Raw genomic sequence first — 27,616 nt, forward strand, 5'->3', positions numbered from 1 at the left:
CAGGGCGGGGGAATAATCCCAGTTTGCACCTCGAGCTTTACAGCAGAACGTGTCCATTTTTTGTTAAACGTAGACTTATGTGCTTTGAAATGAGGAACAACTGTTCCTGTTCAAATAATTACAGAGTAGTTAAAGTGTGTTTTCAGTTATGGAAACTATGAATAAAGCCTTAAATACACTTTGAACTTGTGCACCATTAACCTCGATGCAAGAGGTCAGTAAAGTGTCAGACTGGAGGCGCTGGGAGCCTTAATGGTTTGCCAGCTTGTTGTAAGTGCAGAACTTGCAGCCAGGAACAAAAAGGCGAGTTAAAGGAGGCTCGGCCCCTCCTCCTCCTGTTGCTCAGTCACTGTGTCAGTGGAGCACTGACGAGCAGCGCCGGAGCCGCTCTGGAGCGTTTTCATCTCTGCTTTGTTGCAATTTGCTGCACTGAAGATGCGTGTTTGATATTTACCCGGAGACTGTGGACAGCAGGTCAGCTGCAGGTCAGCTATGAGGTAAGAGCAGAAACACCTGTGCACACCGGGGTGTAACCAAAGGGATCAACAAGGATGGAAGGAGGCTCTGCCAGAGATTTGTGAAGACTTACCGACTTTTAAAGGCAAACAGAGAAAGGTGGGTTACCTGCGGGACGGGGGAAGGCACGCCTCCTGGCTAAAGGAACAAATAGCGGACCTCTTGGTGTCCTCGCCCGGTCTTCAGTGTCTGTTCCTGCTGGAACTTCGGGATGTTGTAAATGTCAGTGCTGAGAGCAACAGATGAAGAGGTGAGTGAGTCTACCTCAGAACATAAAGCCTGCATTGTTTAAAGCTCCGCTGTGTGAGACGTGCCGGAGACGCTGTGTGGAGTTTATCTGCAGATTTACGGACGTTTTCTTGTCTTTACTGTGACCTTTCCCCACATCTGATGTGTGATAGCGACATGGCCTCCGTGGCTTATTTTACGCACTCCTCCGGCTGCGCCGCCGGGCGGTAACTTTTTTTGTACTCTTGAATAGTTTGAGTAGTTATGATCATTATTCCTTTACTGACAGTTTTTGAGAACTAAAAGTATCTTTAAATGTAACTCTGTGTGTGTGTGTGTGTGTGTGTGTGTGTGTGTGTGTGTCTGTTTAAAATCATGTGTCCAGTCTCGTGTCACACTAACTCCAGTGACACGCAGCGCGTTTATTTCACGCAGGCTTGAATCGTTTTGTCTGTGAGGCGTTATGGAGACCGTCGGTGGGCTGTGACGGCCGTGAATCCAACATGGAAGCGCAGAAGGATGAAGGCCGAGGGCCGTGGTCATCTTCGCCTGCCGCTCCCTCCAGCTCTGTCTGCTGCAGGAGCGGCCTCATACTCTTCCTCCTCTTCTTCCTTATCATTGGCATCTTTGTCGGCCTGGTTATAGGTGAGCCTGCACACGAATGTTGGGTGTCATGTTAGATTTCACTTACTGATAACTTCCTCCTGCGTTACCTGCAGCGTACCTTGTGCAGGAGCAGCATCATTTCATGGAGACAGTGGAGCTCAGAGGTCTGAAGTACGATGCTGCGCTGCAGGATAGGAGCTCTGGTTTCTCCATAGTGCTGTCCTCAGTGTTAAAGTCCAGGGTTAGTGCTGATTCACAATGACAGCGCAGGTCTTCATTTTAAATTAATTTAAAGGTGTTCAACTGTTGCTGATTCTCACCTTTCAGATTAAAAACGTCTTCACCGCCTCATCCACAACACGTCACTTTGTTGATTGCAGCATTGTTGCCTATGGGTAAGACTGAGCCATTTATTCAAGACACAAACAGGATGTAAGATGCAACATAGCCAGTTTTCTTCTCGCCTTCCTAACAGTAACATTAATGGAGACGTGATGGCGACGCTCCGACTCGTCTTCAGGGTGTCTAAGATCCAGCAGTATTCAGAAAACTTTGTTCAGGACTTGCTGAGTGCAGGACTCAGCTCATCGATGCACGGGAAACCGCTGGAGGTGCCTGAGTTTGGACAGATCGACGCTGTCATCCTGCTGGGTAGTAAAGCTGTCACCAGAGTCTTTACGTTTATTAGGAGTGACGGAGATCGTAACCTGTCATTCCTCCTTCTTTGTAGGAGCCAGTGGGAAGTCGTTTTATGCTATTGGAGACAGTATGATAGGTAAGTTACGCACATTTGTGCTGCAAATTTAACAGTAATGTAAAAATGACTAAAAGTACTTACAGGACAGGAAAGTTACTGTGAATGAAATTTACAGTGAAAACTGTAAAAATGTATTTGAACACTTTATAAATTTATAGCAGTGGAAATGTAGTTTATCATTTACATCTTTATTTGTATAAGAAACATCAAACTCTTTATCTGACTTCCATAACCTCAAAAAAGTATTTTCATTTCTTTTATTATTAGCCAAGCTAAACTCAAATGTTCACCTAATGATGTCACTCCCATCTGGAAACATCCGTTCATTCATTATCCTGTTAAATCGCGCATCGTGTTCAACAAAGTCTCAGCTTTTCAGGAGCCAAAAATCGGCCTTTGTGTTCGGAAACAGTCCATTTTTCAGCAGGTTTTCAATGTGCAAATTTATCTTTAGAAGTAAGAATTGTAACTTTGATAAGTCACCAGTTTTGCAAAAACTCTACTATGTGTTGTTGTTGTTATTTATTCATTTATTTCATGCATATTGAAAGCATTTTTTCGGCTCTGCAGCCAGCTGTCCTGACAACACCTTCACCTGTGACAGCGGAGAATGTGTCACTAAAGTAAACCCAGAGTGCGACTTCGTCCCAGACTGCGCGGATGGATCTGATGAAGCTCGCTGTGGTGAATGACTCAAACTACAGCAGACATCACAGTAGCTCCGTTATTCCTCCTGTTATTAACGAGTGTGCATCGTTACCACAGACCTGAGCAGAATATACTGGGACATATCTGCTTTTAATCACTTACGCTAGTTTTTCTTCACCCAACCCACAGCCTGCGGGACGCGTCCTGCCATGGGGAGTCGGGTGGTGGGCGGTGAGGACGCGCGGCGAGGGGAGCTGCCGTGGCAGGTCAGCCTGAGGTTCCACGGGCGGCACATCTGCGGAGCCACCATCGTCAACGAACGCTGGCTCGTCAGTGCAGCTCACTGCTTTGAGAGGTAGCTGATTGAAATCCGTTTAAAAACAGTCGTTTGACATTTTTGGATGCTAATCAAGACAATCATTAAGCTTCAACCTTCACATGCTCAATGCCGTTGTTTGAGAGTATGGAGAGCAGAAATGTAGCTCACAGTTTACAGGTGCTTTACAGAAGCACAGCACGGACTGACTGTAGTGTTTGTATGCTTTGCTCCTTCCGCGCTAATTTTGGAGGTAAATACTGTCCGTGGTTGTCCATGCTATTCATTTTAAAGCTTTAATTATAAATTGTTTTTCAAACACACGTCTACTAGTATTTACCTCGTTAGTACATCATCATCACCATCACCATCATCATCATCACCTTTATTTATAAAACACTTTAAAACAACCACAGCTGACACAAAGTGCTGTACATGTGAACTAAATAATAAAATTACATAAGATATAAATAAAAGCAAAAATAAAGTAATTAAATAAATAAATAATTTAATTACAAGAGAAACTAAGTCTCACTGAGGTCAAAAGCCAAAGAATAAAAATGGGTTTTAAGACATGTTTTGAAAGTGGACAGTGAAGGGGCCTCTCTAACTGCAAGCTCAAAGGCCCCGCCCCCTCGGTTATTTCATAATGTAGGGGCAAAGATAGAAAAGGCCCCGCCCCCTCGAGCAGCTGTGTGGGGATGAGGCTCAGAGAGGCGGGGCAAGACTGATAAAGATACCCAGCAGTACACAAGTAATAAAGTTATCTACCAGTGCACCATTAAATTAATTTGCATATTACTTCATCATTAATTATGATGTAGATGTTTCTGGGTACTTTTAAATACATATTTTACAATAAATCAGTATTAGGACACATCTGCACATGGGCCTGGAAATGATTTTCAGTTTTTTCTGTTTTTGATCAAATATTCTGTTCTGGCTTTTGCTAGAAAAGTCCTTAAGAAACAACAATCCCATTTCATGAATATTCACCATCATTTATGATTGCCTCTTCTGGTTTTAGGGTCAATAACCCCAAAGAATGGACCGCCTTGGTTGGGGCGATGCTGGTGAGCGGTGAGGAAACAGAGTCCAGAACGACTGACATCAAGTCCATAACTGTGTCTCCAGACTACAACCCCATGACCACGGACAATGATGTAACTGTGCTGGAGCTGGAGACGCCTCTGGCGTTCAGCTCTTACGTGCAGCCTGTCTGCATGCCCTCCCCATCTCATGTTTTTGCACCTGGTCAGAGCTGCATCGTGTCCGGTTGGGGTGCCGTACACCAGTTCAGCTGTGAGTCTGCAGGAATGCACACAAAACACAACAGACGAGTAATTTAGAAAAGAAAATGCTAAAAACTTGTTCTTGAAAGCTGTCGTCTTGTCCTTTAAGGTGAAATATGACAAGTGGGAGTAATCAGTGTGTCGTGTGTTCTTCTGCAGTCACGCTGCCCTCCACGCTGCAGAAAGCTGTGGTCAAAGTCATCGACTCCAAGATGTGCAATAAGTCATCTGTGTACAGAGGAGCGATCACTCCAAACATGATGTGTGCTGGATTCCTGCAGGGCAAGGTGGACTCGTGTCAGGTCAGTGGTGGAAACGGTTCACATGCAGTGGCTGTAACAGGATGAGAAAGGGGGCATCTCTATACCTATGACCTATGAAGGTCTGAGGATCGCACCGTTCTCCCCTTAAAATCTGAGACTATGAGCCATCTGTTCGTCTCAGCATCACCGTGTGCTGTTAATGATACCGTGAGAGGCTCAGTCTGATGGAAATCCACTTCAAAATATCTGATGTTGCATAAATTATCCAACATGTTTTGGAAAAATTTATATTTCTGTACGTAAAATGTTATTTTTTTAGACAAAATATGAACTTATTGCACTTATTACATAATTGTTTCATCATTTAAAGCAATAACTGTGAATTACAGCAGCTGATATTTGACAGTTGTAAACATCGTGCCCCTTCTGTCGTGTTGTCTCCCTAATAAAGACAGCATGCTCTGAGACATGTCTCCCAGCAGCTCAGTGACGTTCAAGGTTCAGAGCTGATGCTTAAAACCGTGGTGATTAGCCTAATGATGCTAATCCTGACCAACCAGGACGGATCACCTGATGCTGAATAGTTAAGTCACCAAAAATGACTTTTCAGAGTATCTGTCAGCTCATGTGTGTCGTGTGCAGGGGGACTCTGGAGGACCTCTGGTGTGCGAGGGGGCCCCGGGAAGATTCTTCCTGGCCGGGATAGTGAGCTGGGGTGTGGGCTGCGCTCAGGTCAACAGACCTGGGGTTTATTCCCGTGTTACCAGGCTCCGTAACTGGATTCTAAGCCAGACTGATCCCACCTCGGTTCATGGTTATGGCCAGCATGTTCCCACAGTGACAGAGTTTAATACCCCACCAGCACTCGGGACCTCAGCTGACAACGTGTCGTCTGCAGCAGGGCTACCACTGTCTGGTAATGTCAGCCTGAAAGCTCCTTAATCTTAAGAGCTTCATCGGTTACTGAGATTCATTTATTCAATTTTTTCCAGCCTTGAATTGCAGTGGAAACTTTGAGTGCAGCTCCACTTCCTGCATCAGCAAGGTCAACCCGGAGTGTGACAGAGCCGCAGACTGTCCCAATGGGGCTGATGAAAGAAACTGTGGTAAACTTAAAATGCACGAAGGACGGAGCACGAGGGACTTAAGGGTCATTCTTCTTAACTGCGTTTTGTTTTTTAAGACTGCGGCGTGCGCCCTGCACTGGGCTCCCATAGGATCGTGGGTGGAGTCACAGCTCGGAGGGGAGAGTGGCCTTGGATAGGGAGTCTTCAGTACCAGAGGCTTCACAGATGCGGTGCCACGCTCATTCACAATAGGTGGTTACTGACTGCAGCGCACTGCTTCAAAAGGTATTTCATACATTTATATCGAAACTCGTTTCACTGAAAGCTCAGGAATGATTCTAATATTAATAACTTACATCTAAAGTGACTCTACTCCCAATAACTGGGCCGTGAGCCTGGGATCTGTGCTGCGATCGGGGGTAGGAGCCCTGGTCGTCCCCATCCAGAGGGTAATCATCCACCCGGCCTTTAATGGCACCAACATGGACCATGATGTGGCTTTGCTGGAGCTGGCCGTCCCAGCCCCGATGTCTTACACCATCCAGTCTGTCTGTCTTCCATCACCAGTACACCGCTTCTTAAAGAGCGCAGAGTGCTACATCACAGGGTGGGGATCCATGAGAGAGGGAGGTGAGAGATGAACCCACAAAACTAAACGTCCTGCAGGAAAAAAATGAAATGTCTTTACTAAGAAATGAAGGCAGGGGAGCACGAGAGGTGAGATCATTTTCACGTTATTGACGTAACTCAGCCTTCAGCGGTAGAAAAGCAGGAATAGCTCCGTGATCCGAGGCCTGTTCGGCCTCTCACGAGTGAATGTGATATGACTGCAGCCTTTATTAGCTTAGCTTCTGACTTATCTGCCTCTGAATGGAATTTTGTTTATCGGTCTCCACCAGGGCTGCCACAAACGATTATTTTGATAGTCGACTAGTCACCGATTATTTTTGCGATTAGTCACTAATCAGATCATCATCCATTGGACGTAAAACGTACAGCTTATTGCACCAGCAGCATCTGCTCTTATATAACTATCATTAGCTTACAGCTTTAAGTGTTTCAGGTATGTGCTAACTAAAAATAAAGACAAGATGATAGTTTATTAAATTTTAATGAAGTTTGCAGATTGTTTTGGTGAAGTTTAATAAACTCCTTGCTATCTAAAATATAACAGGACACCGGAGTAAATTCTCGAGCATCTCACACTTCTGATAATCAGCTGTCTGCTTGATGTTTATTCAGCTGTGTAAAAACTATAACTTTAATCTCAGCCAAACCGATTTACTCAGGAACAAATAAAATACTGAAAAAAGCCAAACAATAACATTTTTAAGTTATCTAAGTGACTTATATATCATGTTTAACCTGAATAGCGAAAGACGGCGGTGGGTTTGAAGACGATTAGCCGGGAGTCCGGTGTTCTCACGGCTCTAGTGAGCCTAGCCCCCGGCTAGCTATCGAGCTAGTGGCTAACAGACGTCTCCGAAAACGTCGGAGCGCTTTTGAAAATATGTGGTGTCTTGATAAACTGAGCAGATATTTGAGGTTTACACAGCTACATTCTCGCCTGAAAATATGTTAAACGTTTATTTTGTGACCCAGAAAGAATAATAAGAGTAATATTAAAACTAACTAGCTGCCGCCATTGTTGGAAACTGAGCTGGGCTGCGCTATGAATTCTGGGACACAGCTTCTTCTTCTTCTTCGGGGTTCAAGGGCAGCTGGCATCCTTGTACATGCAGTGCTGCCATCTTCTGTTTCAGTCCGTTATTACACTCTTAAATCCTACTACTTATTCCTGTGTCTTTTGTGATCTTACAAAGCTTCAAACGACGCGTCGACTATTAAATCAGTCGTCGACGATTTTGATAGTCGACGTAATCGTGACTAGTCGACTAATCGTGGCAGCCCTAGTCTCCACAGCAACAAAAAAACTGGTACTCAGGTGTTGCGATCACACCTGTTCTGTGTGTAATGCTCTTTCCTCAGGTTCATTGACCAACCTGCTACAGAAAGCTGCTGTGAACATCATTGACCAGACGGACTGTCAGCAATCATACGGTAGCGTTCTGACTTCAAACATGATGTGTGCGGGATTCATGGCGGGAGGTCGGGACACCTGCTTGGTAAGATGTTCTCACAGACTTCTGCACTTCCTGTTTCACAATCGTTAAAAAGTTTCTAACCTGGAGACTTTTAACATCAGGCTTTGCACTGCATGTAGTGCTCGGAGGCTGTAGGAAGAATGACTGTGGTGTCTTTACAGTGAATGGTTAACCAGGCCAGAGCAAAGTCAACCTCCCCCCTTACAGGCTTCTCTGGTTCACCTTTGGAAAAAGGCTGACGAATAAATTAAGGTTTAAAAACAAGAATCAGATGTAAGAGAAAAAACTCCAAAAATAATAAATCTAGAAAATGCGACCGCCTCACAAACGCTGACCTGATAGAAAATGTACGCTTTCTTCCTCAGCAAAGGCAGGCCACCCCGCTGCACCCTCCCCATAATCGTCTTATGTAACGAAAGCCTCACGCATTCCTGTTTCGGTCAGAGCTCCTGGCTCAGCCGCAGACTGACATTTACTCCCCTGCTGCCATACTCATCTTCAGTCGGCTATTCTGCTCTTATAAATGAATGAATGAATCAACACTTTATTTATAGAGCACATTTATATAGAATTTAAAGTTATTTAAATTCCAAATGAAACTTGATGTTTTTTGATATTGCAGGGAGACTCTGGAGGACCGCTGACGTGTCGTCAGCCCTCTGGTCAGTGGTTTATCGCTGGAGTAACCAGCTGGGGACACGGATGCGGCCGAGTCGGTTTCCCGGGAGTTTACACTCGTGTGACGTCTATCAGGAGCTGGATATCCACATACCTTCCCTTCTGATGAAGGAAGAACTGTGTCTGCAGAGAACTGAGGTCATGCTAAACAGCCACACACAAACACTCAGTGTACACAGCCCTGACCTTTGTGACCCTCCGGTCACGGGTGCTGGCGGTAGTGCTGTGCTTTACCTGAACCGAGGAAACAATCCTGAGCTGTGGCTTAAACATTCATTTGGAGTATTTATTCGTTATTTATTGTCATGGATGGTAAACACACTGCACGTGGCTTTGTGTATGAATATGGGATTCATTTATGGGTAAATGTAATGGTGTTGTGATCTTTTACTGCAACGTGGATTTGTGGGGAAAGTCGACTCTGTACAAAGTCAGTGACGTGGGACTCGGTGTCGCTCTGTTGGTGGATGTTTTTGATCAGAAACGAGAGAACGCCTGATTGATTAATTTATTATTTTTTCTTGGGGGAAAAAAAATCACTGATTGCAAATGATGTTCACAGCTTTTCTGGCTCCTCACACAAACTCAGGAGGTTCCCAAACATCTAACAAACCGCACACACGAAGCTGAGAAAGGTGCAGTACCCCGTCAGGGCGAGGGAGACCCCGCTGGAACAAACCCACTACTGTGGAGGGCAGCAGATAGAGTGACAACCAGAAAACATGTCAGACAAAACAGTGTTGTTCTCCAGGTGTACTTTGATATAGGTCTGTTTGGAGGCTTTAAATGTCAAATTCATGCTGGTGAAAACACCAAAACGCTTCTCCATTCTTCCTTTTTTTCTTTAAGGCTCCAGGAAATATTTAATCACCCGGCGAAGAATGTGAAACAGTGTTTAAAGGAGAGTCTGCAGTGACTGGGAGAAGTTTACTGTTATTGGTAATACAGGCAGAAGCATTCGATGGGCAGGGAGATGAGTCACAGTAAGTAAGGTGGGCCTATTGAGCCAAACTGCACCTGGAGTCCTTTTAGCAGCACAGCAGGCTCCGCCTCCTGCCACAGCATCAGCAAACACTTAAAACACATTCACACCTAAGCAGGTAATTTAGTGTTTCCAATCAGCACGGCAAGAACCCGCAGACGATGACTTATTATATTTCTAACATAAAACACACAATCGATTTAACATTGGTAGTGAACTGTTCCTCAGAGCAAAATAAAAACTGTCCGCAGAGACACCGTTATGGCTGCAGTCCACAGGCTGTGCTCTGCCTGTCAGAGGTACTGTGACAGATGTTGCGCCGCTGCGTGGCAAAGTCGTGCACAGCGCGGGCCCTCCTGCAGAGCACTGCATCGGCCCTCGCTGTGTGCAGCAGCCTGACGAAGGGAAAGATGAAGAGAGGAGTTCACATGCGAGCTCTTTCTCGCTGCAGTCTGGAGTTGTATGTTCGGGACACGGTGTTCCAGGCGTCCATATACCGGTCCATACACATGGCGATACACTTCTGTTAGGGACAAAGCAAAAAAAGTCCAGAGAAATAAACCACTCGTGGTCTACAAAGAGTTTAACCGATTTAAAACTGATTAATACCAAAAAATGTTTTATATATATATATATTTATTTATTTTAGGGGAGCAACGATACTCGTATCGATATTGAACCGTTCGATACAGTGCTTTCGGTTCGCATATGTATGAACAATACAAAATTTTTAATTTATTTGATCAACTTTTCTTCTGACGATGCTGTCTGTGTTGAGCGCTCAGTGGATCTGCGCTCGACTACTCCGCCTAGGCTGCACTGTCGAGCACAGATCCACTGAGCGCAGCGCAAGCTAGCAAGACAGAAGCTAAGCTCGTTGCAACATGGCAAATTAAACCTCCCCCACCCTCATTCAGATCTGGCCTTTGGAACTATTTTGGTTTTCATGTGACGTATGACCCTGAAGGTAAGCGCGTCATGGACTAAAGTACAACAGTATGTTGGATGTGCCAGCAATGCTCAATTACATTGGTGGGAACTAGTGCGTTAGCGCAGTTAGCTCGTTAATGTGTTGACGCCGTCCAGCCCCACGCACGGGGCGATCCGCGGTAGCTTGTTAACGGAGATTTGCAGTGTTGTGGCGTTAACGTCATTTCAGATTAACGCTGACAGCACTAGTGGGAACACAACGAATATGACTGCACATTTACTCCGACATCATCCTCGTGCAAAGACAAGTGGAAGCAGACAAAAACAACAAGCACGCATGCTACAAACTTTACCCGAGTCATTTAGACAGCCGTTAGCACATGATTCTCCTTATGGGGACCTGATATGTTTAATATGCTGCTGAGAATATAGCCCAGAAGAAGCGTATAGTAGAGCTTTTATTTTGGAAAGAGACATTTCTCTGTAATAAACTCTCTTTTCCAAAGATGAGGGATTCCTCCATCAGATAGATTTATTTTTTATTACTTTGTTGTTTCAGCAACATTAAATTTAAAAACTGTACTTTTGAGTTAAAATATATATTTATAATTTTAATAAATGACAAATTAAAAAAGCATGAACATTTTTTTGTATCGAAAAAAATATCGAACCGTGACACCAAAGTATCGAACCGAACCGTGAATTTTATGTATCGTTACACCCCTAATATATATATATATATATATATATATATATGCTAGGAGCATTTCTGCAGGGAGAGATAGACCAATGCAGATCAACTCTAACCGACACACTGATGAAGACTCAGGAGTCGGTACATGTTGGTCCATCTTATCCTACGATAATCCTGATATATTATTCTACAAGATGATGGAGTACCTCAGCAGCACCTTATGTTTTTGCGCTTGCCCCACTCAAAAGCACCTGTCAGGTAAGCCTTAGCGCCCTGCAGCACTTCCGTTATGCCCTCCTGTTTTCTTAAAACGTGATCACTTCTTTGCTCTGGGCAGCAGGGCATCACTGAAGCGACTCAGCCAGTGCCTACCTGCTCAGAGTTGTCCAGTGTGCTTCCAGGCTTGCCTATGCACTTCTTGAAGCATTTATCGGTCATTCTCTGAAATATAAACAATGTTTTATTAGCATTTACTACTCTGACAGCAGCAGCAGCGCAGAATATTTGCATGACTTTTAAAAAAACAGATATGCATTAAAAGACCCTCCAACGTTGTGGCTCAAAAGGATCTTTTTGTGTCGGCAGCATTTCAGTGCTGGCTCGTGTGTTTCTATGAGCCATGTATTTACATGCTGGCAGGATCCATCAACCTTATAGAAGTTATTGCGGGCTAAAAAATAAAACAGTCTTACACACAGAACGAAAAACAAAGCTACTGTAAAGCTGTGTAGCTCTGACCCGTAAGGATAAAAGCACTCAGCACTTCTTCGAACCCCAATGTGCGCTTGCTAGCTTAGCAGCCGTGTTCATTGATTTACCTGCAGCAGCTCCTGAGCGTTAGCCACCGCGATCTGGACCTTGACCTGCTCCATGATGGTACCGGTGTCCATTTTCCCGCCGGACCCTCCTGCTGAGAAGTCGGAACCGAAGCCGTCCATTTCCGCCTCAGTCGTGTTCTTCAAACTCACCTTTGCGGAGCTTCTTCCAATACACGTGCAAACAGCCGCTGCTAGCCTTAGCCGGCGTTAGCTTCCGATGCCCTTGACAGAAGCTGTGCCCGTTGCGTCATTTCCGTGTAAGCCACTCGGTTTCATGGGAAATGTAGTTTTTTCCCCAACATAAGCTGTACTGCTACAAGTAGCATTTCTCCTACAGATCAGGTGTAGTACTACTATGTATATTTACATTTGAACATTTAAAAACGGTGTTTTTGTGGGACATGTTGGCAATACAGAGAGGTACTGTGCGGGTTTGCATGTAAAGGCCAAATAAATGGTATTTAAAAGCAACTCTCTTGCTAAGTAAATAAAATAAGGATGAAGCGGATCTGAACTTTATGCAATAGTTTTTACATAGTCCTGTTATTTCTCCTGTCTGTTAATCATCATTATATTTCATCATCTATGCAATGTTTACTGAGCCAAAGTTAGCATTTTTCTAGCCAATTAAGAGACAGTGTAGTGTCACTTTACGCCACATTTTTTCTTGTGTGAAACTAATGAAATTATCCAGAGGGGAAAAAAACGATATAAACTGCGGCTAAATTTTCTGTTGGATGATTTGATTCAAAATCTGCAAAGCGTGTAACGTTTAGGTGACTTTTCCCTCCTATTGGTTTCAGAGTGTTGGGCATAAAAATCCAGACTTTAACACATCCCGCAGAGCCGGTCAAAGTGCGGCACGTTGTCTCAATATGCGTGACAGGGGCGTGAGGGGTAAGAAATGCGGTGCAGTCCAACATGAAGAAGGGCATCTGGTCACCCCTACGATTAGCACATGATCCACTTTAACGAAAGTGCTCTTGTTTGCCACACGGTGGAGCTGTTCTCCGCTAAATACTCCCTCGAGTTTGACTAAGTTCAGTTAGGCTCTTTCACAGTGTGCTGTAAACAGTTACATGTGTCCATACATGTTTGTGACTGCTCATGAAGCAGATGTTCTTTGTGCAGATCAACACCATGTGAAGTCAACTTTCCTGTCACTGAACACGATAAGACTTTAATCTGTAACGAGGCTGATTTCCTCTACTGAAATGAATTTTGTATTAATTTATTTTCCACCCATAAGTCATAATTTGTATTTATTTTATTATTAACTAAAAATAATAATAAAAAATATTTAATGCACCCCTTAAATTTAGATTGTGAGATTTATTTAAAATAGTTACACACGGACATCCTTTGAAAGGAGCAGTCACTCTTTAAATTGTAGTCTGAGCACATGTTTTCCTGATCCTCTGTGTGTTACTTTGATCAGGATACACTAAACTGCATTTCTCTTCCATCTATGGATGGGCTGTCACTCTAAAAGGAGGGACAATTCTGTCATATCTACTTGTTTAAAGATAACATCATTTTAAATAAATGTTAGGACTAAACATGTCAGCGGTCCTTGATAAGCGGGTCATGAGCCAAAACATTTACTGCAGGCTAAAATAAATGAAAAGCCAGAGTCGCCTACAGGAATAGAAAGTCAGAAGAAGCTCTGAGCTGTTTGCGTTGGGGCCCAGGGTTAAGGATGGCCTCTCCAAGGACCCCCAGCTTTATGTTTCAGACTCGATGACCTCACTAAGGAGACCACCTGCCTTGAGCGAACAAATAAGTGGTACAGTGTAGGCAACAATGGAGTGGCGGTTACTGTCATCTAAACAGACGCTCACTGAGTGGTTTATTGCACTGTCGGGGGTGTTGATGAACAATCGTAGGGGGTCTGATTAGTGTTGCGCCTGCCCAACAGTAATTAATGACCAGTCATACAAAGCTTGGAACAACACACACACACACACACTCCACAGACCGGTTAGACTTCAAGCCCTGGGGGTCGAAAGGGCCGGGGGAGGGGAGGAGTGGGTTAAAGCACAGCAAAATGAATTAACCCTAGATTACAATCATGAGTTCATTAATCTAATCTGCTTAAATTCTTAATGTCCTTCAGGCACACTTGTGTGCATAAAAGCATTTGGCTCTTCCAGCAGTAATGAGCAGCAGCTACAGTCTGACAGTCCAGTTTATGACTGTCAGACTTTGAGGTATTGCACCAGGATGTTAGGTTACTCCAGGACGTTTCGCCGTCTGAGACGTTTGCTTACTTGATAAATGAGATGCACTCAAATGTAAATCCCCTGTCAAGCAAATAATAGGAGAGGAAATAGTGGATAAAAGGGAAGACGGCTTAAAACACTGCTTCTCTCATCCACACAAACTCTGAAAGCTAAGCAGCAGCCGCAGTTTGTAATCTTCAAAAGCAGCTGCTGAGCGACACTAAGAAGGAGTTCAAAACAGGAAGAGAGGCAGAGGAAACCCGAGATGTGTGGCACCCACTCTGGTGGACTTCAGTCTTCTCGGTGCACAAACAAACCAGTGTTGTTTAAATCCATGAGGTTTTCTCTGCTGACTTCTATTACGCTTTTCCACAGCAGACACTGTGGCCTGTCAAAGCACGACAATCACTAATAACATTAGCAGAAATTCAAATCCATTTAAATTCACCCACTGGAACAACGTGAGAGCCTTGGAACTGACACACCTTAACAGAATGAATTGTTCACATCATCAGTCGCACATGTAGACATGTCAGGACACGTCCCAGCAAAGGCTGGCACTCGCACAGACACTTAATTGTTACATTTTCTCACTTTAGTCTCTTTTCTAAAACTTTGAGTTGCAAACAAGTACAAGCTTAGACTTAGACGACTCACTGACCTGCTTCTCGTCCTGAGAGGCTGCTTGGATCCGAGGCGCATTCTTTATGAATTGTTGCAAACCTCACGAGTGCTTAATTCCTGCAGAAAATGCCAAGAATTCAGCTGAAGAAACTTACAGCCCTCAACCTGCAATCATATGATCACTAAGACTGTTGCTCCAGATATTTTACTGACTGGCCGTCTTGTATGATGTGCGAAAATCCTTTAAGAACCTTAAGTTTTCTTACTCTAATCATTAATTTTTTAATTCTTTGTCAACCTTTAGATAGTTTACATTCCAAAATTAAAATGTACACAGTTGATCTGTCCATTTTCTCCCACTTATCCTATTCGGCATCACGAGGGGGCTGCTGGAGCCCATCCCACTGCATGGCATAGGCTCTGTTATCTACATGGTTGCTATTTTCGTGGTTTTCAAAAATAATCAAACATGTTGGGATTTACTGCCACAGTGTTTATTCTTGTGAGCATTATGGAAGATTTGTGCAACACTCAGACCTCTGTGTTATAAAAATTGTGCAAAATAATGCAAAAGCTGACCGAGTTGTAAAAAAATCTAAAGAAATCTCAGTAATTTAAGCAAAATGTTTGTGTGGTTTCTGGTCTGAATTGTCTGTGGGTGGGGATGGGTGTGTGGGTGGACCTGTGACTTTCTAAAAACCTTCTAGAGAGCAGATTATTAAATCTTATATGATGTAAAATTGTGGTTAGTTATTTACAACGTCACACCTGTCTTTCACAATCAATGCGCTGATTTTTTCTAGTAACAATAGTTATTTCATGAAATTATGTTTATACTGTTCATCTCGCTCACTTTGACTCAGAGCTGGGTGAGCAGACTGGTCTGTGAAGGTCATTTTAAATGATCTTCAGAGCTGTTTTGTGACATCAAACAGCTTTCAGGAAACCCTTTCTTAAACATCAGCCTGTATCACACGTGTAGTTTTAACCCTGTGCGTATTTACAAGCATCGATGCCGTCCTGGATAGTTTTTCCTCCCAGTGATCTTTTCTGTCTATCGTTATGTCGTCTTTTTTCACAGACACCCCTTTTCCATTGTGTTGTTCCGCTAAATCCTTTACAAACACAGGCTACTTGGCGTTCATTGATAGCGCTGAAATGGAGATTTTCTTCTTTACGCGCAAGCCAAGGAAAGGCGAGAACAAAGCAGGCAGGTGAAACATACGGTGACAGGTGTTTCGGGTGATTCATGGCGATGGTTTCTGAACATAATGACGGACACTGATCCAGGTTGGCTGGAGAATAAAGGAAAGCTTTGCGCTGATGTTTGAGCCCATTGGCCGGCGGGAGCAGGAGTGGGAGGAGCCAGAGGAAACACCACCGCTGCTGCTTCGACTCTTTCTCTCTGCTCTCAGCTCGTCGCTCTCCGGCACGCTGCTTGGCTTCACCCACAGAAAACAGCGAGCGGCTAACTTTCCAAAAATTGTTTTGTTTCGGGCACAAACCCAAGAGTGTGAAGACAAACAGATGGCTGAACCGTCTCCCGCGAGTTTAGGGTGTGATACAGCTTTAACGTCGGGAAGCGGACTCGCCTGAAGTGTGCCACAACTTCAAACACAAACCCGACGACGGGTGGAAGTTGTAGCCGAGATAAAGAAAGGAGTCGGGATCGCTGCCTTTGCCATCGAGGTAAGATCCAATCGTAGCACAGCGCTCGTGCGCGCTCGTGTTTGTTATTGCTGAGCTGTAACAGTGTTTCCTTTGATCTGGCCGATTGTAGCGCCCGGATGCTTTGCAGCTGCTAACTTGGGAGGAAAGTTGAGCGCATGCTGGAAGTGCTGACCAGAGTTTCACATTTACTCCACACAACGAATTGGATTTCACGCTGTTTCCCCCCCACCCCCCTGCGCGGAAGTCCACCGTCCCTCTTTCAGCTGGGTTGAATGGCCGATTTAAATTTATCTGCTGTGAAACAATGGGCGCTTTAAAGCGGAAGATATTTATTTGGTCGTTTTCAAGTTAAATGTGGGCTCTTTGTTCGCCAACCGCGCCGTGCCAGGACAAGTGGGTAGCTGAAATATTTCCTAGAATTTTTAAACAAACCATATAATGTCACTCCCACTCAAGCTTCATATATAAACGATCAGAAAATGCCCCCCCCCCCCTCTATTTCTCCCTTGTTGCACTGCGGTTACATAATTTTATCCTAGAGGAGCTGCTCTGAGGTGTCACATCTTATGTGGGCTTGAAAGCTCCTGTATGTGAGCCAGCTGAGAAGCACAACAAGCTGGCAGGAATTTATTGGCTTTGCCGTGTTTGGAGGTGACTCACAGCCCTGAAATGGAAGAGGGTGGAAACACCCAGGTGTTGCTTCTAGCCTAACCTTAATCGTTGAAGGTTATTCTAAGAGCCGGTTGTTCTCACGGCTCTGACACTGATGCATGCTTTATAGATTTTAGCACTGTGTAAATCACTGGTGCACTAACACACACTGGGTTTACGTGGGAGTGCGCCTTATCTGATCTCCTTTCATCTCTCCGCAGTCTGAAGTCCGTTTCCGCTGCAGCCTGACATACTGATAAGAGTATTTCATGTACAGCCCATTCATCGGTGTCGGCAGAGTTTTTGTTTAATCATCAAATGGGAGGAGTGTTCACGTCAAAAGATTTATATCTGGCCAACTGTAATCAAAATAGAAATGTTAGAATTAGCTGTAAGATTAACTTATCCATGTTTTTTGTCTCTGTGTTCCAGGTTCAAGTCAAGATGTCTGTCAGCAACCACGAAAACAGAAAGTCTCGCTCTAGTTCTGGCTCGATGAATATCCAACTCTTCCACAAGACGTCCCACGCAGACAGCCTGTTGACTCAGCTCAACCTGCTACGCAAACGCAGAGTCTTCACAGATGTCGTGCTGAAGGCCGGCAACCGTTCCTTCCCCTGCCACCGCGCCGTCTTGGCCTCCTGCAGCCGGTACTTCGAGGCCATGTTTAGCGGCGGGCTCAGGGAGAGTCACGACGGTGACGTCAACTTCCACGACTCTCTCCACCCGGAAGTGCTGGAGCTTCTGCTTGACTACGCTTACTCAGCCCGGGTCATCATCAATGAGGAAAATGCAGAGTCACTGCTGGAAGCTGGAGACATGCTTCAGTTTCACGACATCAGGGACGCGGCGGCAGAGTTTCTGGAAAAGAACCTTCACCAGTCCAACTGTCTCGGGATGATGCTGCTGTCCGACGCCCACCAGTGTCAGAGACTGTATGAGCTGTCGTGGAGGATGTGCCTGGCGAACTTTGCTACTCTCTTTAGGACAGAAGACTTCCTAAGCCTCCCCAAGGACAAAGTTCAGGAGCTCATCCTTAGCGAGGAACTGGAGGTGGAGGACGAGAGCCTGGTGTACGAGGCCGTTATCGACTGGGTCAAGGCGGACATGGAGCGCAGGCACAGCGAGCTGCCCGAGCTGCTGCGCTGCGTCCGCTTGGCACTGTTGCCTGAATCGTACCTGCTGAAGAACGTCGCTTCAGAGGAGCTGGTGATGTGCCACAAGGTGTGCCGGGAAATCGTCGAAGACGCTGTGCGGTGTAAGATGCGGATCCTCCAGAACGATGGGATCGTAACCGGATTCTGTGCACGTCCAAGAAAAGTCAGCCAGGCCCTGCTGCTGCTCGGAGGTCAGACTTTCATGTGTGATAAAGTCTACGTGATTGATAACAAGACCAAGGAGATCACCCCCAAAACAGACATCCCCAGTCCCAGGAAAGAGTGCAGCGCCTGCGCCATTGGTTGCAAGGTATTTATGCAATGATCCGACTTATATGTGTCATTTTTCTTGATGACCCCTCGACGATGTAAACACGCTTTCTCTCTCTGTCCCTCAGGTCTATGTTACTGGAGGACGTGGATCTGAGAATGGAGCGTCCAAAGATGTGTGGGTCTACGACACATTACACGACGAGTGGTCTAAAGCGGCGCCGATGCTGGTAGCCAGGTTCGGACACGGTTCCGCGGAGCTCGACCACATGCTGTACGTAGTGGGAGGACACACTTCCCTCGCCGGATCCTTCCCCGCCTCTCCGTCTGTCTCTCTCAAGCAGGTGGAACAGTACGACCCTCAGACCAATAAATGGACCCTCGTGGCCCCGCTCAGAGAAGGAGTGAGCAACGCTGCCGTTGTCGGCGCCAAAAACAAACTCTTCGCTTTTGGGGGCACCAGCGTAAACAGAGACAAATACCCCAAGGTGCAGTGCTTCGACCCCTGCCAGAACCGGTGGTCTGTGCCGGCCGCTTGTCCGCAGCTGTGGCGATACACGGCAGCGGCCGTGGTCGGCAACCACGTCGTCGTGATCGGCGGCGACACCGAATTCTCTGCCAGCTCGGCGTATCGGTTCAACAGCGAGACGTACCAGTGGTCAAAGTTTGGCGACGTGACAGCCAAACGGATCAGCTGTCACGCAGTGGCGTCGGGAAACAGGCTTTATGTGGTCGGAGGGTACTTTGGGGCTCAGAGGTGCAAGACGCTAGACTGTTACGATCCAGCGTCAGACTCCTGGGACAGCGTGACCAGCGTGCCCTACTCGCTCATTCCCACTGCCTTCGTCAGCACATGGAAGTACCTCTCAGCATAGAGATGCACTGACTCTCTGAGGTTATGCGGTGAGTAATTGTAGCTTCTTAAAGTGACACAAACAAACAAGATGTCAATTACTGTATGTGTGCTATTCATAGTTCCCCTTTAAATCTTCAGATCATGTGTGGGACCTGGCTAGCACACTGTTACAGTTTCACAGTTACACTGTTACACTGTTACAGTTACACAGTTACAGTTACACTGTTACACTGTTACAGTTACACTGTTACACTGTTACACTGTTACAGTTACACAGTTACAGTTACACTGTTACACAGTTACACTGTTACACTGTTACAGTTACACAGTTACACTGTTACACTGTTACACTGTTACACTTGTACTGTTACACTGTTACACTGTTACAGTTACACTGTTACACTGTTACAGTTACACTGTTACACTGTTACAGTTACACTGTTACACTGTTACAGTTACACAGTTACTGTTACACTGTTACAGTTACACAGTTACTGTTACACTGTTACAGTTACACAGTTACAGTTACACTGTTACACAGTTACACTGTTACACAGTTACACTGTTACACAGTTACTGTTACACTGTTACACTGTTACACTGTTACAGTTACACAGTTACACAGTTACACAGTTACACTGTTACAGTTGCACTGTTACACAGTTACACTGTTACACTGTTACACTGTTACACTGTTACAGTTACACAGTTACAGTTACACTGTTACACTGTTACAGTTACACAGTTACACTGTTACAGTTGCACTGTTACACTGTTACACTGTTACAGTTACACTGTTACACAGTTACACAGTCCAGGTGAATGCCTCTTTAAACCGTCCAGTTTAAAGACTCTTCTGTGTTTTCAGGGTTGCTAATGGTTACAGTGGTTACACATTATCGAGCTGCTGTGCCGGCTGGGTGTCGGGTAAACATGGAGGAGTCTTGGTTTAGAGAGCAGGAGGAATGTCAGCGGTGCTGATAATTACAGAGCGAGAGCTGCACAACAAGACCTCTGACACTGACGGGAGCGAGGTGGAGAGGCAGGCATCAGGTCTGTGCTTGTAGTGAACGGCAAAAGGGTGCAGGGAGCTCTGCAGGCCCGGTGCTGCTAACGGGGTGCCTGTAACGAGGCAGTTTGAAAAGTCGATGCGTCACATTCGCTGTGCTTTAGATAAGATCAGAGACATTCTGTTTGTTAGCTCGTGTGAAGCAAGACTTAAGATTTGGACATTTTACAGGACGGAGAAACAAACAAGTCCTCGACTTGATCCCAGGTTTTGAAGGATTTCAAAAAGTAAAAAAGAAAAATGAATTCCATACGTGCTGACGAGTTTTTCCCACGGTGACAAACAGTCAAACCAGTCATCAGGAATTTAGGAACAGAGAAAGTCTAAAGGGTATAAAAATATGACTGACTACAACAACTGAAGAATAATAGGAGCCAACTGGCCTGAGGGGAAGGCAGGGGCAGTTTTCAGTTTCATGCGAGTCTATCGATTGATGCTTTGCTCCTGAGGCGTTTTCTGCTTTTACACGGTGCAATGACAAGCGCAGTGAGCAGCTTTATTTCTTTATTTTTCACACGTTCCCGGTGGTTTGAAATTTCACGAGGCCCATGCTGTGACCTTATTTCAGTTCTGGTGCGATCCGTGGAAAACAGCTGAATGCTGCTGTAGTTATTGAATTTGAAATTAAAGGGTTTTATCTTTATTACAGTAATAAAACTGTAAAGGAAAAAACAAGGAGGGGTTTTACGACACTGCAGCCAGCGGTCGTGTAGTTTAGCTTAGCACAGAGAGTGGAAAGAGCTAGCCTGGCTCTATCTGCTCTAAAGCTAACAAGAGTGTTTGCATGTGACTCTGCAAAAGTAACTAAAGTTAGAAAAGGTCCAACTAACTTTTACTCTTCATGCTAACTTAATTGTTTTCTACAGAGACTGTAAACAAAAAATGGACACGGCTAATATGACATCAGCCGTTTCTTTGTAAATGTCGATTACAAAGTTTCAGTTTTAGTCGTATGCCAGTTGCCATCCCGTGTTATGGAAAGAATAGCTGTTGTGATGGAAATTGAAATTGTCTGTAGAGAGCAAATGTTTTCATTCCTGGCTGTTTTAATGTGGGAGTCTGAAGCCTAAGCAGTGACACGAGGATCTGTATTTCTGTTGCCTGCACTGAGGACGTCAAAACAAAAAAACAAGCCGACTTCAGAGAAGCAGGAGTGACTGCTTGGCCTTCGGGTCTCCAGTTGTCCGTATCCTCAACAAAGTATAATCCAGGCATAAGTGGACTGACTCGCTTTTGGGGCCAGACTCAAGTGGCCTCTTGAGAAACTTCAGGTTTTGTTGCTTTGCGCTGGTTTTACTTTCCAGCCCTGGGGGGTTAGTGCTGGGTCTCCTCCAGCTTCACATGCTGTGCGCCTCACCATGAGCCTGAGAGATCGTGATTAAGAACCAAGTTGACTGAAACTAGACGGACTCGATCAGATAATCATAAATGCAGATGTGAGCTGTTCATATGTGCTTGACGAATGTTTGGCTAGAAAATAGCCAGAGTGGCTACAGCTCAAGTTAAAATTCTCATATAGTCGTCTCGCTTGTTATTTTCTGTTTGACAGACCCAGGTGCATCCTGGGTAAATCCTCCTCCCCCACAGTGCAAAAGCAACAGTAAAGGCACCTCCTCTTGTTATTCTGCCAGAGAGTTTGAAAGTAGAGTAAAGCAGAGGCGAGCGAGAAGCGGAGGCTTATGTGTGACTTGTGTCGACAGTAAACAGCTGGAGATGATGGAGCTGGGGGCTTAGCATTATGGGGCTGCTGGTATGGGCCACTGTATCCATGGTAGCCGAGGTTTCTGGGCTGGGATGGAGACAGACAGGCTGCCTGTGAAAGATCAAGGAACCGCGTCTTTATGAAGCCTCGCAGTTACAGTAGCTGCCGTCCTGCTGCTGACTGCCTTCATGTTTAATTACTGCACAGATGGAGAAAGCTCAGATTTCCAGCTTGTTGAACACACTCCTTCCTCAGACCCTTGTTGACTTTCTCTCTCACACACCCAAGAAAGGAGGAGGGGGCAAACACAAACGTACAAACTGAAGGAGAGGAGGAGATAAGCGAGGGCCAGGAGAAGCAAAGCTATATTTTCCAGCGTTTGGCAGCCGAGTCTAACGCCTGCCTAAAAATACGTTGCTCCAAAGTTTTTGACTTTCAGCCGGAGTTAGAGAGAAGAATACTGTGTTTCTGCAAGTGTGTGTTTGTTCCCTCCCAGCAGACTTTACACAATAGTAAAGTCACTTGTTTTTCACTTACACACACACACATCGCTGGCATTGCCCTTCCTAGTAAAAACCAGCCGTCCTCACTCTAATTTGGGAGGAATGAAGGTGTGGCTTGCTTTCCCATTAGTAAAGATTTGTTAATGTCGCCTTGTGGTTTGCGGGGCCTGTATGGGATTACCAGCCGTGCCGTGTCTTTCTTTTTCTTTTTTGTCACCACCTACTGCAGTTTGTTGCCCTGTGCATTTCCACCAGATGTGACTAACCGCAGACTTCAAGGCCAAGCCAGAACCCACTGTGGACGGGGGAAGAGTGTTTGTAAAGGCTCGTGTTTGTTCTGGGAATGGGAGTAAGAGCCTGTGACGTTCCCAGACGGGTTTAAAACACGCAGAACTAAACGCGTGTCGTTTTGTTTAGACTCGTATATTTAGTGCGTCTTTTGGGAAATGATAAGCTGGACGGCATCCGGGGGGACGGCCTGGTCGGTCGTTGGTGCCAGACTACAGGCAGACAACACGTAACTGGATCCTCTCGCCACTGAACTGTAATAGCCTTGAGATGCCTGTTATGATGCCTGAGCTTTTGCCCCCCCCCTCACAATTCAGCTTTTTAACGGCTTTAACCGACGCTCTTGTGAGGTGGCTCTCTGTGATAGGGTACACCTGGAGAGGTCAGAGGTTACCGAGGGACTCCTTGGTGGTTTCTCTTCATCCCCAAGCAGCTGCTGTGAAGTGGAAAGGTCACGGTGGGATTGGGGAGGAGGACAGCAGAGGCCTCAGTCACTCAATACTAATGTTTTATTAATGCCTCGCTGTGAGGGCCACCAGGAGCACGGGCTGAATGAAGCTTTTATTGTGGCATCTGTGTACAACAAGGCCCGCCCCCCCGCTCACACACACACGCACACGTGCACGTACAGTCAGAGTAGCACGTGCACGCACACTTGGTCTCGGGTCCCCCGAGTAATCAATCTGCCACATTACAGCCCTCAGCACACATGCTGAAATTTGCATAAACCTAATGGTGTTTTTATTGGTCTTTTCTCCACGCTGGGACCAACAAAAGGAGAAAAGGGAAGACGATGCTTAAAATGGCTGAATAATCACCCAGACTAATTCGATTAGACCCTTAAAAAGAGACGAGCTGTCATACAGTTACAGCGCCCCCCCTCAGAGAGCCAGCTGGGGAAGGAAACAGTGAGACTGCCTGGTAATTAATCCCAATTGCGTAATATTTGCTGAAGTGGTGCTGAAAGTGAGGCTGGTCCAGTCACAGAGATGCTCTTTGTTTCTGCAGCGATTCATCAGGCACGCCTCATTATGCTTTAAGCCGGAGCTCATTCCCAGAGTCCTTCACACATCCCTGGAAACAATGCAAACTCATGTAAATGAAGTGACTGCGATTCATGCGTTGGTCAATACGCTGCAGTTTCAGGTGGTCATTAGTAAACATGGCACAGACCTCGCTGCACACAGGGGACCGCTAAAGAAAGGACTGGGCTAAAGAAAGGCTTTGGTTCGTTGGGCTTCTAGAAGATGCAGATGTGGGTTTTAGTTAAATGCAGCTTTTGCAACACGCCAGGTGTCATTCTGTGAGCCGCTCCTCTCCAGGTGCCTCAAACTGGACGTTGTGTAACATGAGGTGAACCTGGCAGATTAGTCCCAGCATTTAGTCCCCGCCCATCTGTTTGGTCTGCAGAGGCACACAGCGCACCTGGATAATTCCTGGGTTACAGTTGCGTCTAATGAAGAGCCGTACTTTGAAATGTGGGCGAAAGGTGAACGCTGTAAACGATGCAGCGCGGTGTTGCGCAAAACTGACCTTGATGTGACAGGTAACAAGGAAGTGACGGTCTGGAGTTCATCCAAGGTGAAGTTTGGTCATGTGAGACGAGGATATTATCTCTCAGTGGATGAACTAACCACGGCAGTACGTTACCTCTTTGTTGCTTTGGCGTCTTTAAGCACTTGGTGAATGTTCTTCACTGTCTGGGCCGCGGTTCAGCTCATCTGGACGTGACGGCCTGAAGCCGCAGTTCTTATGAAGCTTTGATAAACAGAACTGTCACAGTCTGAGCAAAGTGGCGGCGTGTTTGGGTTTCATCATCTGCACAGCAACCGGTGCTGCCGGTGAGCCGTGCACATGTGCACTGACAGAGAAAGCAGAGGCCTAAAGTTGCCTGCGATGCAATGAGCGCTGCTGTTCGTGCTTTTCAAGGCAGGATGAGCTAAGCTAGCTGAGGAGCCCAGCTGTAGAGTCTTACTGAACCATGAACAGGTAAAATTGGAATGATATGATTATTTGCAATAAAGCCAAAAAAAGATAAAATAGTGGTTACAATTTAACAAAGCTGAGGTTTGTGTATATACAGTGTGTGTGCCAGTAATCACTGCAAGCTTCAGGCTGTTTAAATGCTCAACGGACGCTTTCTCTTCCACGCTCGGAGCTCCACCCACCTGCTGCTTTAACATCTTCCGCTTGTGAAAAGCAGCCAATCAAAGACGACTCATTTCACAAGGCAAAACTCCTCTGACAGAGTTCAAGAATAAATATCAGGAGGTGAAACGCAGCGTAACAACAAAGCTCCTTTTCAAAGGAAGCTTCTATAGAGATTTGGAAATGTCGCCGACTCGTCTGCTGCAGTGGTGGAATCAGCACGCTCGCAGCGATGAACAACTAGAGCTTGAACAGCTCCAGCCTATCACAGCAATCGAGATTAAACGTGCAAACAAATATTCTCGCACTACTTCTTTGTTTCTTGTTCTCGTAGCACAGCGCTCCAACTGTGTCTGCCTGTTACGCTTCAGGCAAAGTATTCACAACAGTCACAGATGTGCGTGGATCAGGGAAGGCTTCTGTAGTATCATCGGGCTTTGTCAGCCGTGGAAATTAGAGTCTTTAGGTTATTCAAACAAACCCCCGGCAGAGCCCGAGTACGAACTCGCCGCCTCGCGCTGCAGGCGGGTTATCAGTATCTCTGCAAATGTGCAGTATGCAAACCACCAGGTTCAGGTTTCTGTCCAGCGTCCCAAATATCCAGAGGACGACTTCCTCGTACCGCCACGAGAGGAAAATTAGTGAGGTTGCAGAGGAATATGAGTCCAAAGAATTCATTACAGTGTTTGTATTTTTAAAAAATGCTGCTTGCAGATGCAGGAATTGCAACATAAAGCCTCTTATCAGGATAAAGCAGATGGTTTTTGGAATATGTGCTCACAGGTCCCAACGTCTGCAACCCTCAGATATTCATTACTAAGCAACATAAATGGTTAAATGTTGCTGCGTTCAGTGATAAGCTGCTGTGTAGCCTGGAGGTCTCTGCGTTCCTCCCCCTGAGAACGTCCAGGCCCTCTGGTCATGTGCCGGCGTTCTCATACAGGGTCCTTGTACAGCAGAGTTCACGGGACCAGCACATTAATCCCTCTCTGTCTTTTTCCCTCAGATGAGCCTCGGAGTCTGGTATGCAGGAATGTGCCCCCCCCCCCAGCGGCTCCGAGGAGGAGGAAGAGGAAGAGGAAGGGGTTTTGCGTGTTCCCGTCGTTTCTCCATCCAGACTGATTCACATTATCTCCAACTGCACATGAGCGAAGGCCTGGAAACAGCACAGACTTGTTTTTCTACCCGATGTGTTTACTCGTGCTTCTCGTGTAACTTTGCCGCGTCTGCAGTGGACTCGCTGGTGTCCAGCAGGGTTTGTGAGCACGTCTCTCTCTGTCAGCACTGCTGACGTGCATCACCTCACCAGCGCATCACCGCTCTAACTCACACTTTAGCTTGTTTCACGGCGAAGAAGGAAGTCGAGACGTCCCTCTTTGTCCCCGCCCACTCCTGACGCTGTTTACTCAGGTGTAATTTATTCAGACTGAATTAGACCTTTGCTGCGGCCGGCATGTGGCGAGGGAGAGGAGACGTTTGGGGAAGTGTATGATTTTGTGAACAGAAACAATCTTCCTGTCTGTATTTTTAGAAGTTGGACTTGGGCTTCCCTCAATCTCGCTGAGCTAAATTTGTATCCTCTTCCTAACTGAAAATACGAGCTCGCAAAAACAGGAAGAGAAAAGAGGGAACGTGGCCCATCACGACTTGAAGGAGACGCTCGTCTGTGTCGGCTTTCAGATGATGATTTCTGTCTGTTTTCATCTCAGGGTCATGTGTACTTGCTGAAGGAAGGGTTACATCTTTAGTTATCGCTCGTCTGAAAACAGATTTCATTCTAGTGAATGTACTTTTTGTTTTTGTGATACAAACTCGTCTTCATGTCGTTTTGCCAAGTGGAAAATGTCTGATTGTGCTTAAAAGCGTCGGTCATATCTGAAACAGAAATGTTGCCAAAACCTGAATATCTAACTTTAGTGTTGTTATGGATTTAAATAACAAAACTTCGTGTGATAGCCTCGTAGCTGCAATAGTGTTTTTGTCTTTGGTGTATATAGTTTTGTACATTTGCCTCGTAATTCATTTGTAGAAGGCTTTAAATTTGCACAACTCTCTTAATTGTCTTAATTTTGTATCTTTTGTCTTAACCCGGTCGGGTAGTGTGAGTAATCGAAGCCTTTTTGTAGCAAATCGTCAAAAATATGTTAATTTGCTCTCTGTGCAAGTCTCCGATGTGTGACGGTGTACTCCAGATATACTGATGTATTAAGCTATTACTGAAACAGTCTGTTACTACTTGTTCTGTAGTTTGTTACTTTTCAATAAATGTCATCTTGTTGGACTCGTGCTCGTCCTCTGTGGAGTTCAGCAGCTGTACGATCACACAGGTGCTTCAGATAGTTTCCAGGTTCGGAGTGCTTTTGGTATTTTACCAGCAACGCCCTCTGCTTCCTGCTCAGATTAACTGCTCATATTTGATCTCTTTGACAATGCGTCAGGATCACATGGTATGTGAAGCAGAGAAGAAAACCTTTCTAAAATCACCATCATAACGCTCAGATCTTTAAAATCTACCCTGATGATTCTCACCAACAGTCAGGAGATGCTCCTCCTGT

General features: G+C 45.5%; 3 protein-coding genes and 1 long non-coding RNA gene across 5 annotated transcripts; 2 read left to right on the top strand and 2 right to left on the bottom strand.

The window, feature by feature from the left end:
• Positions 1–1,247: 1,247 nt before the first annotated feature.
• Positions 1,248–9,737, top strand: tmprss9 (transmembrane serine protease 9). Of its 2 annotated transcripts, none has more exons than XM_087836333.1 (15): positions 1,248–1,389; positions 1,464–1,591; positions 1,678–1,745; positions 1,826–2,001; positions 2,081–2,125; positions 2,678–2,791; positions 2,945–3,110; positions 4,099–4,373; positions 4,523–4,665; positions 5,269–5,551; positions 5,595–5,732; positions 5,810–5,978; positions 6,058–6,323; positions 7,683–7,819; positions 8,421–9,737. In XM_087836333.1, the coding sequence occupies exons 1-15, from the start codon at positions 1,248–1,250 to the stop codon at positions 8,580–8,582; spliced, it is 2,412 nt and encodes an 803-aa protein (XP_087692459.1). In that variant the 3' UTR covers positions 8,583–9,737. The 2 variants fall into 2 exon arrangements, with proteins under 2 accessions (XP_087692459.1, XP_087692460.1); XM_087836334.1 differs by having other exon boundaries at positions 5,269–5,542; positions 5,619–5,732.
• LOC148095946 (uncharacterized) lies at positions 4,349–6,575 on the bottom strand. Its single transcript, XR_015717202.1, has 3 exons — positions 6,441–6,575; positions 6,050–6,353; positions 4,349–4,379 (listed from the first exon to the last, which is right to left on the bottom strand). It is a non-coding gene; the product is annotated as an uncharacterized LOC148095946 (long non-coding RNA).
• Positions 8,971–12,157, bottom strand: timm13 (translocase of inner mitochondrial membrane 13 homolog (yeast)). The gene is made up of 3 exons (XM_087836335.1): positions 11,901–12,157; positions 11,455–11,523; positions 8,971–9,981 (listed from the first exon to the last, which is right to left on the bottom strand). The coding sequence occupies exons 1-3, from the start codon at positions 12,018–12,020 to the stop codon at positions 9,883–9,885; spliced, it is 288 nt and encodes a 95-aa protein (XP_087692461.1). The 5' UTR covers positions 12,021–12,157; the 3' UTR covers positions 8,971–9,882.
• Positions 12,158–16,122: 3,965 nt separating this feature from the next.
• Positions 16,123–27,335, top strand: enc3 (ectodermal-neural cortex 3). The gene is made up of 4 exons (XM_006803286.3): positions 16,123–16,435; positions 17,501–18,535; positions 18,624–19,398; positions 26,068–27,335. The coding sequence occupies exons 2-3, from the start codon at positions 17,513–17,515 to the stop codon at positions 19,368–19,370; spliced, it is 1,770 nt and encodes a 589-aa protein (XP_006803349.1). The 5' UTR covers positions 16,123–16,435; positions 17,501–17,512; the 3' UTR covers positions 19,371–19,398; positions 26,068–27,335.
• Positions 27,336–27,616: the final 281 nt, after the last annotated feature.

Source organism: Neolamprologus brichardi, chromosome 23 (assembly GCF_056152115.1).
Source record: "Neolamprologus brichardi isolate AB-2024 chromosome 23, ASM5615211v1, whole genome shotgun sequence".
Classification (NCBI taxonomy): domain Eukaryota; kingdom Metazoa; phylum Chordata; class Actinopteri; order Cichliformes; family Cichlidae; genus Neolamprologus; species Neolamprologus brichardi.

Excerpts from the sequence above, each read along its gene's own strand:
- tmprss9 (XM_087836333.1), top strand. The coding sequence starts at position 1,248 with ATGGAAGCGCAGAAGGATGAAGGCCGAGGGCCGTGGTCATCTTCGCCT. Across the intron at positions 1,746-1,825 it reads TGCAGCATTGTTGCCTATGG|TAACATTAATGGAGACGTGA; the intron begins GTAAGACTGAGC and ends CCTTCCTAACAG. Across the intron at positions 5,552-5,594 it reads ACCACTGTCTGGTAATGTCA|ATTCATTTATTCAATTTTTT; the intron begins GCCTGAAAGCTC and ends TCGGTTACTGAG.
- timm13 (XM_087836335.1), bottom strand. The coding sequence starts at position 12,020 with ATGGACGGCTTCGGTTCCGACTTCTCAGCAGGAGGGTCCGGCGGGAAA. Across the intron at positions 11,524-11,900 it reads ACGCTCAGGAGCTGCTGCAG|AGAATGACCGATAAATGCTT; the intron begins GTAAATCAATGA and ends TTTATATTTCAG. Across the intron at positions 9,982-11,454 it reads CACTGGACAACTCTGAGCAG|AAGTGTATCGCCATGTGTAT; the intron begins GTAGGCACTGGC and ends TGTCCCTAACAG.
- enc3 (XM_006803286.3), top strand. The coding sequence starts at position 17,513 with ATGTCTGTCAGCAACCACGAAAACAGAAAGTCTCGCTCTAGTTCTGGC. Across the intron at positions 18,536-18,623 it reads CCTGCGCCATTGGTTGCAAG|GTCTATGTTACTGGAGGACG; the intron begins GTATTTATGCAA and ends TCTGTCCCTCAG.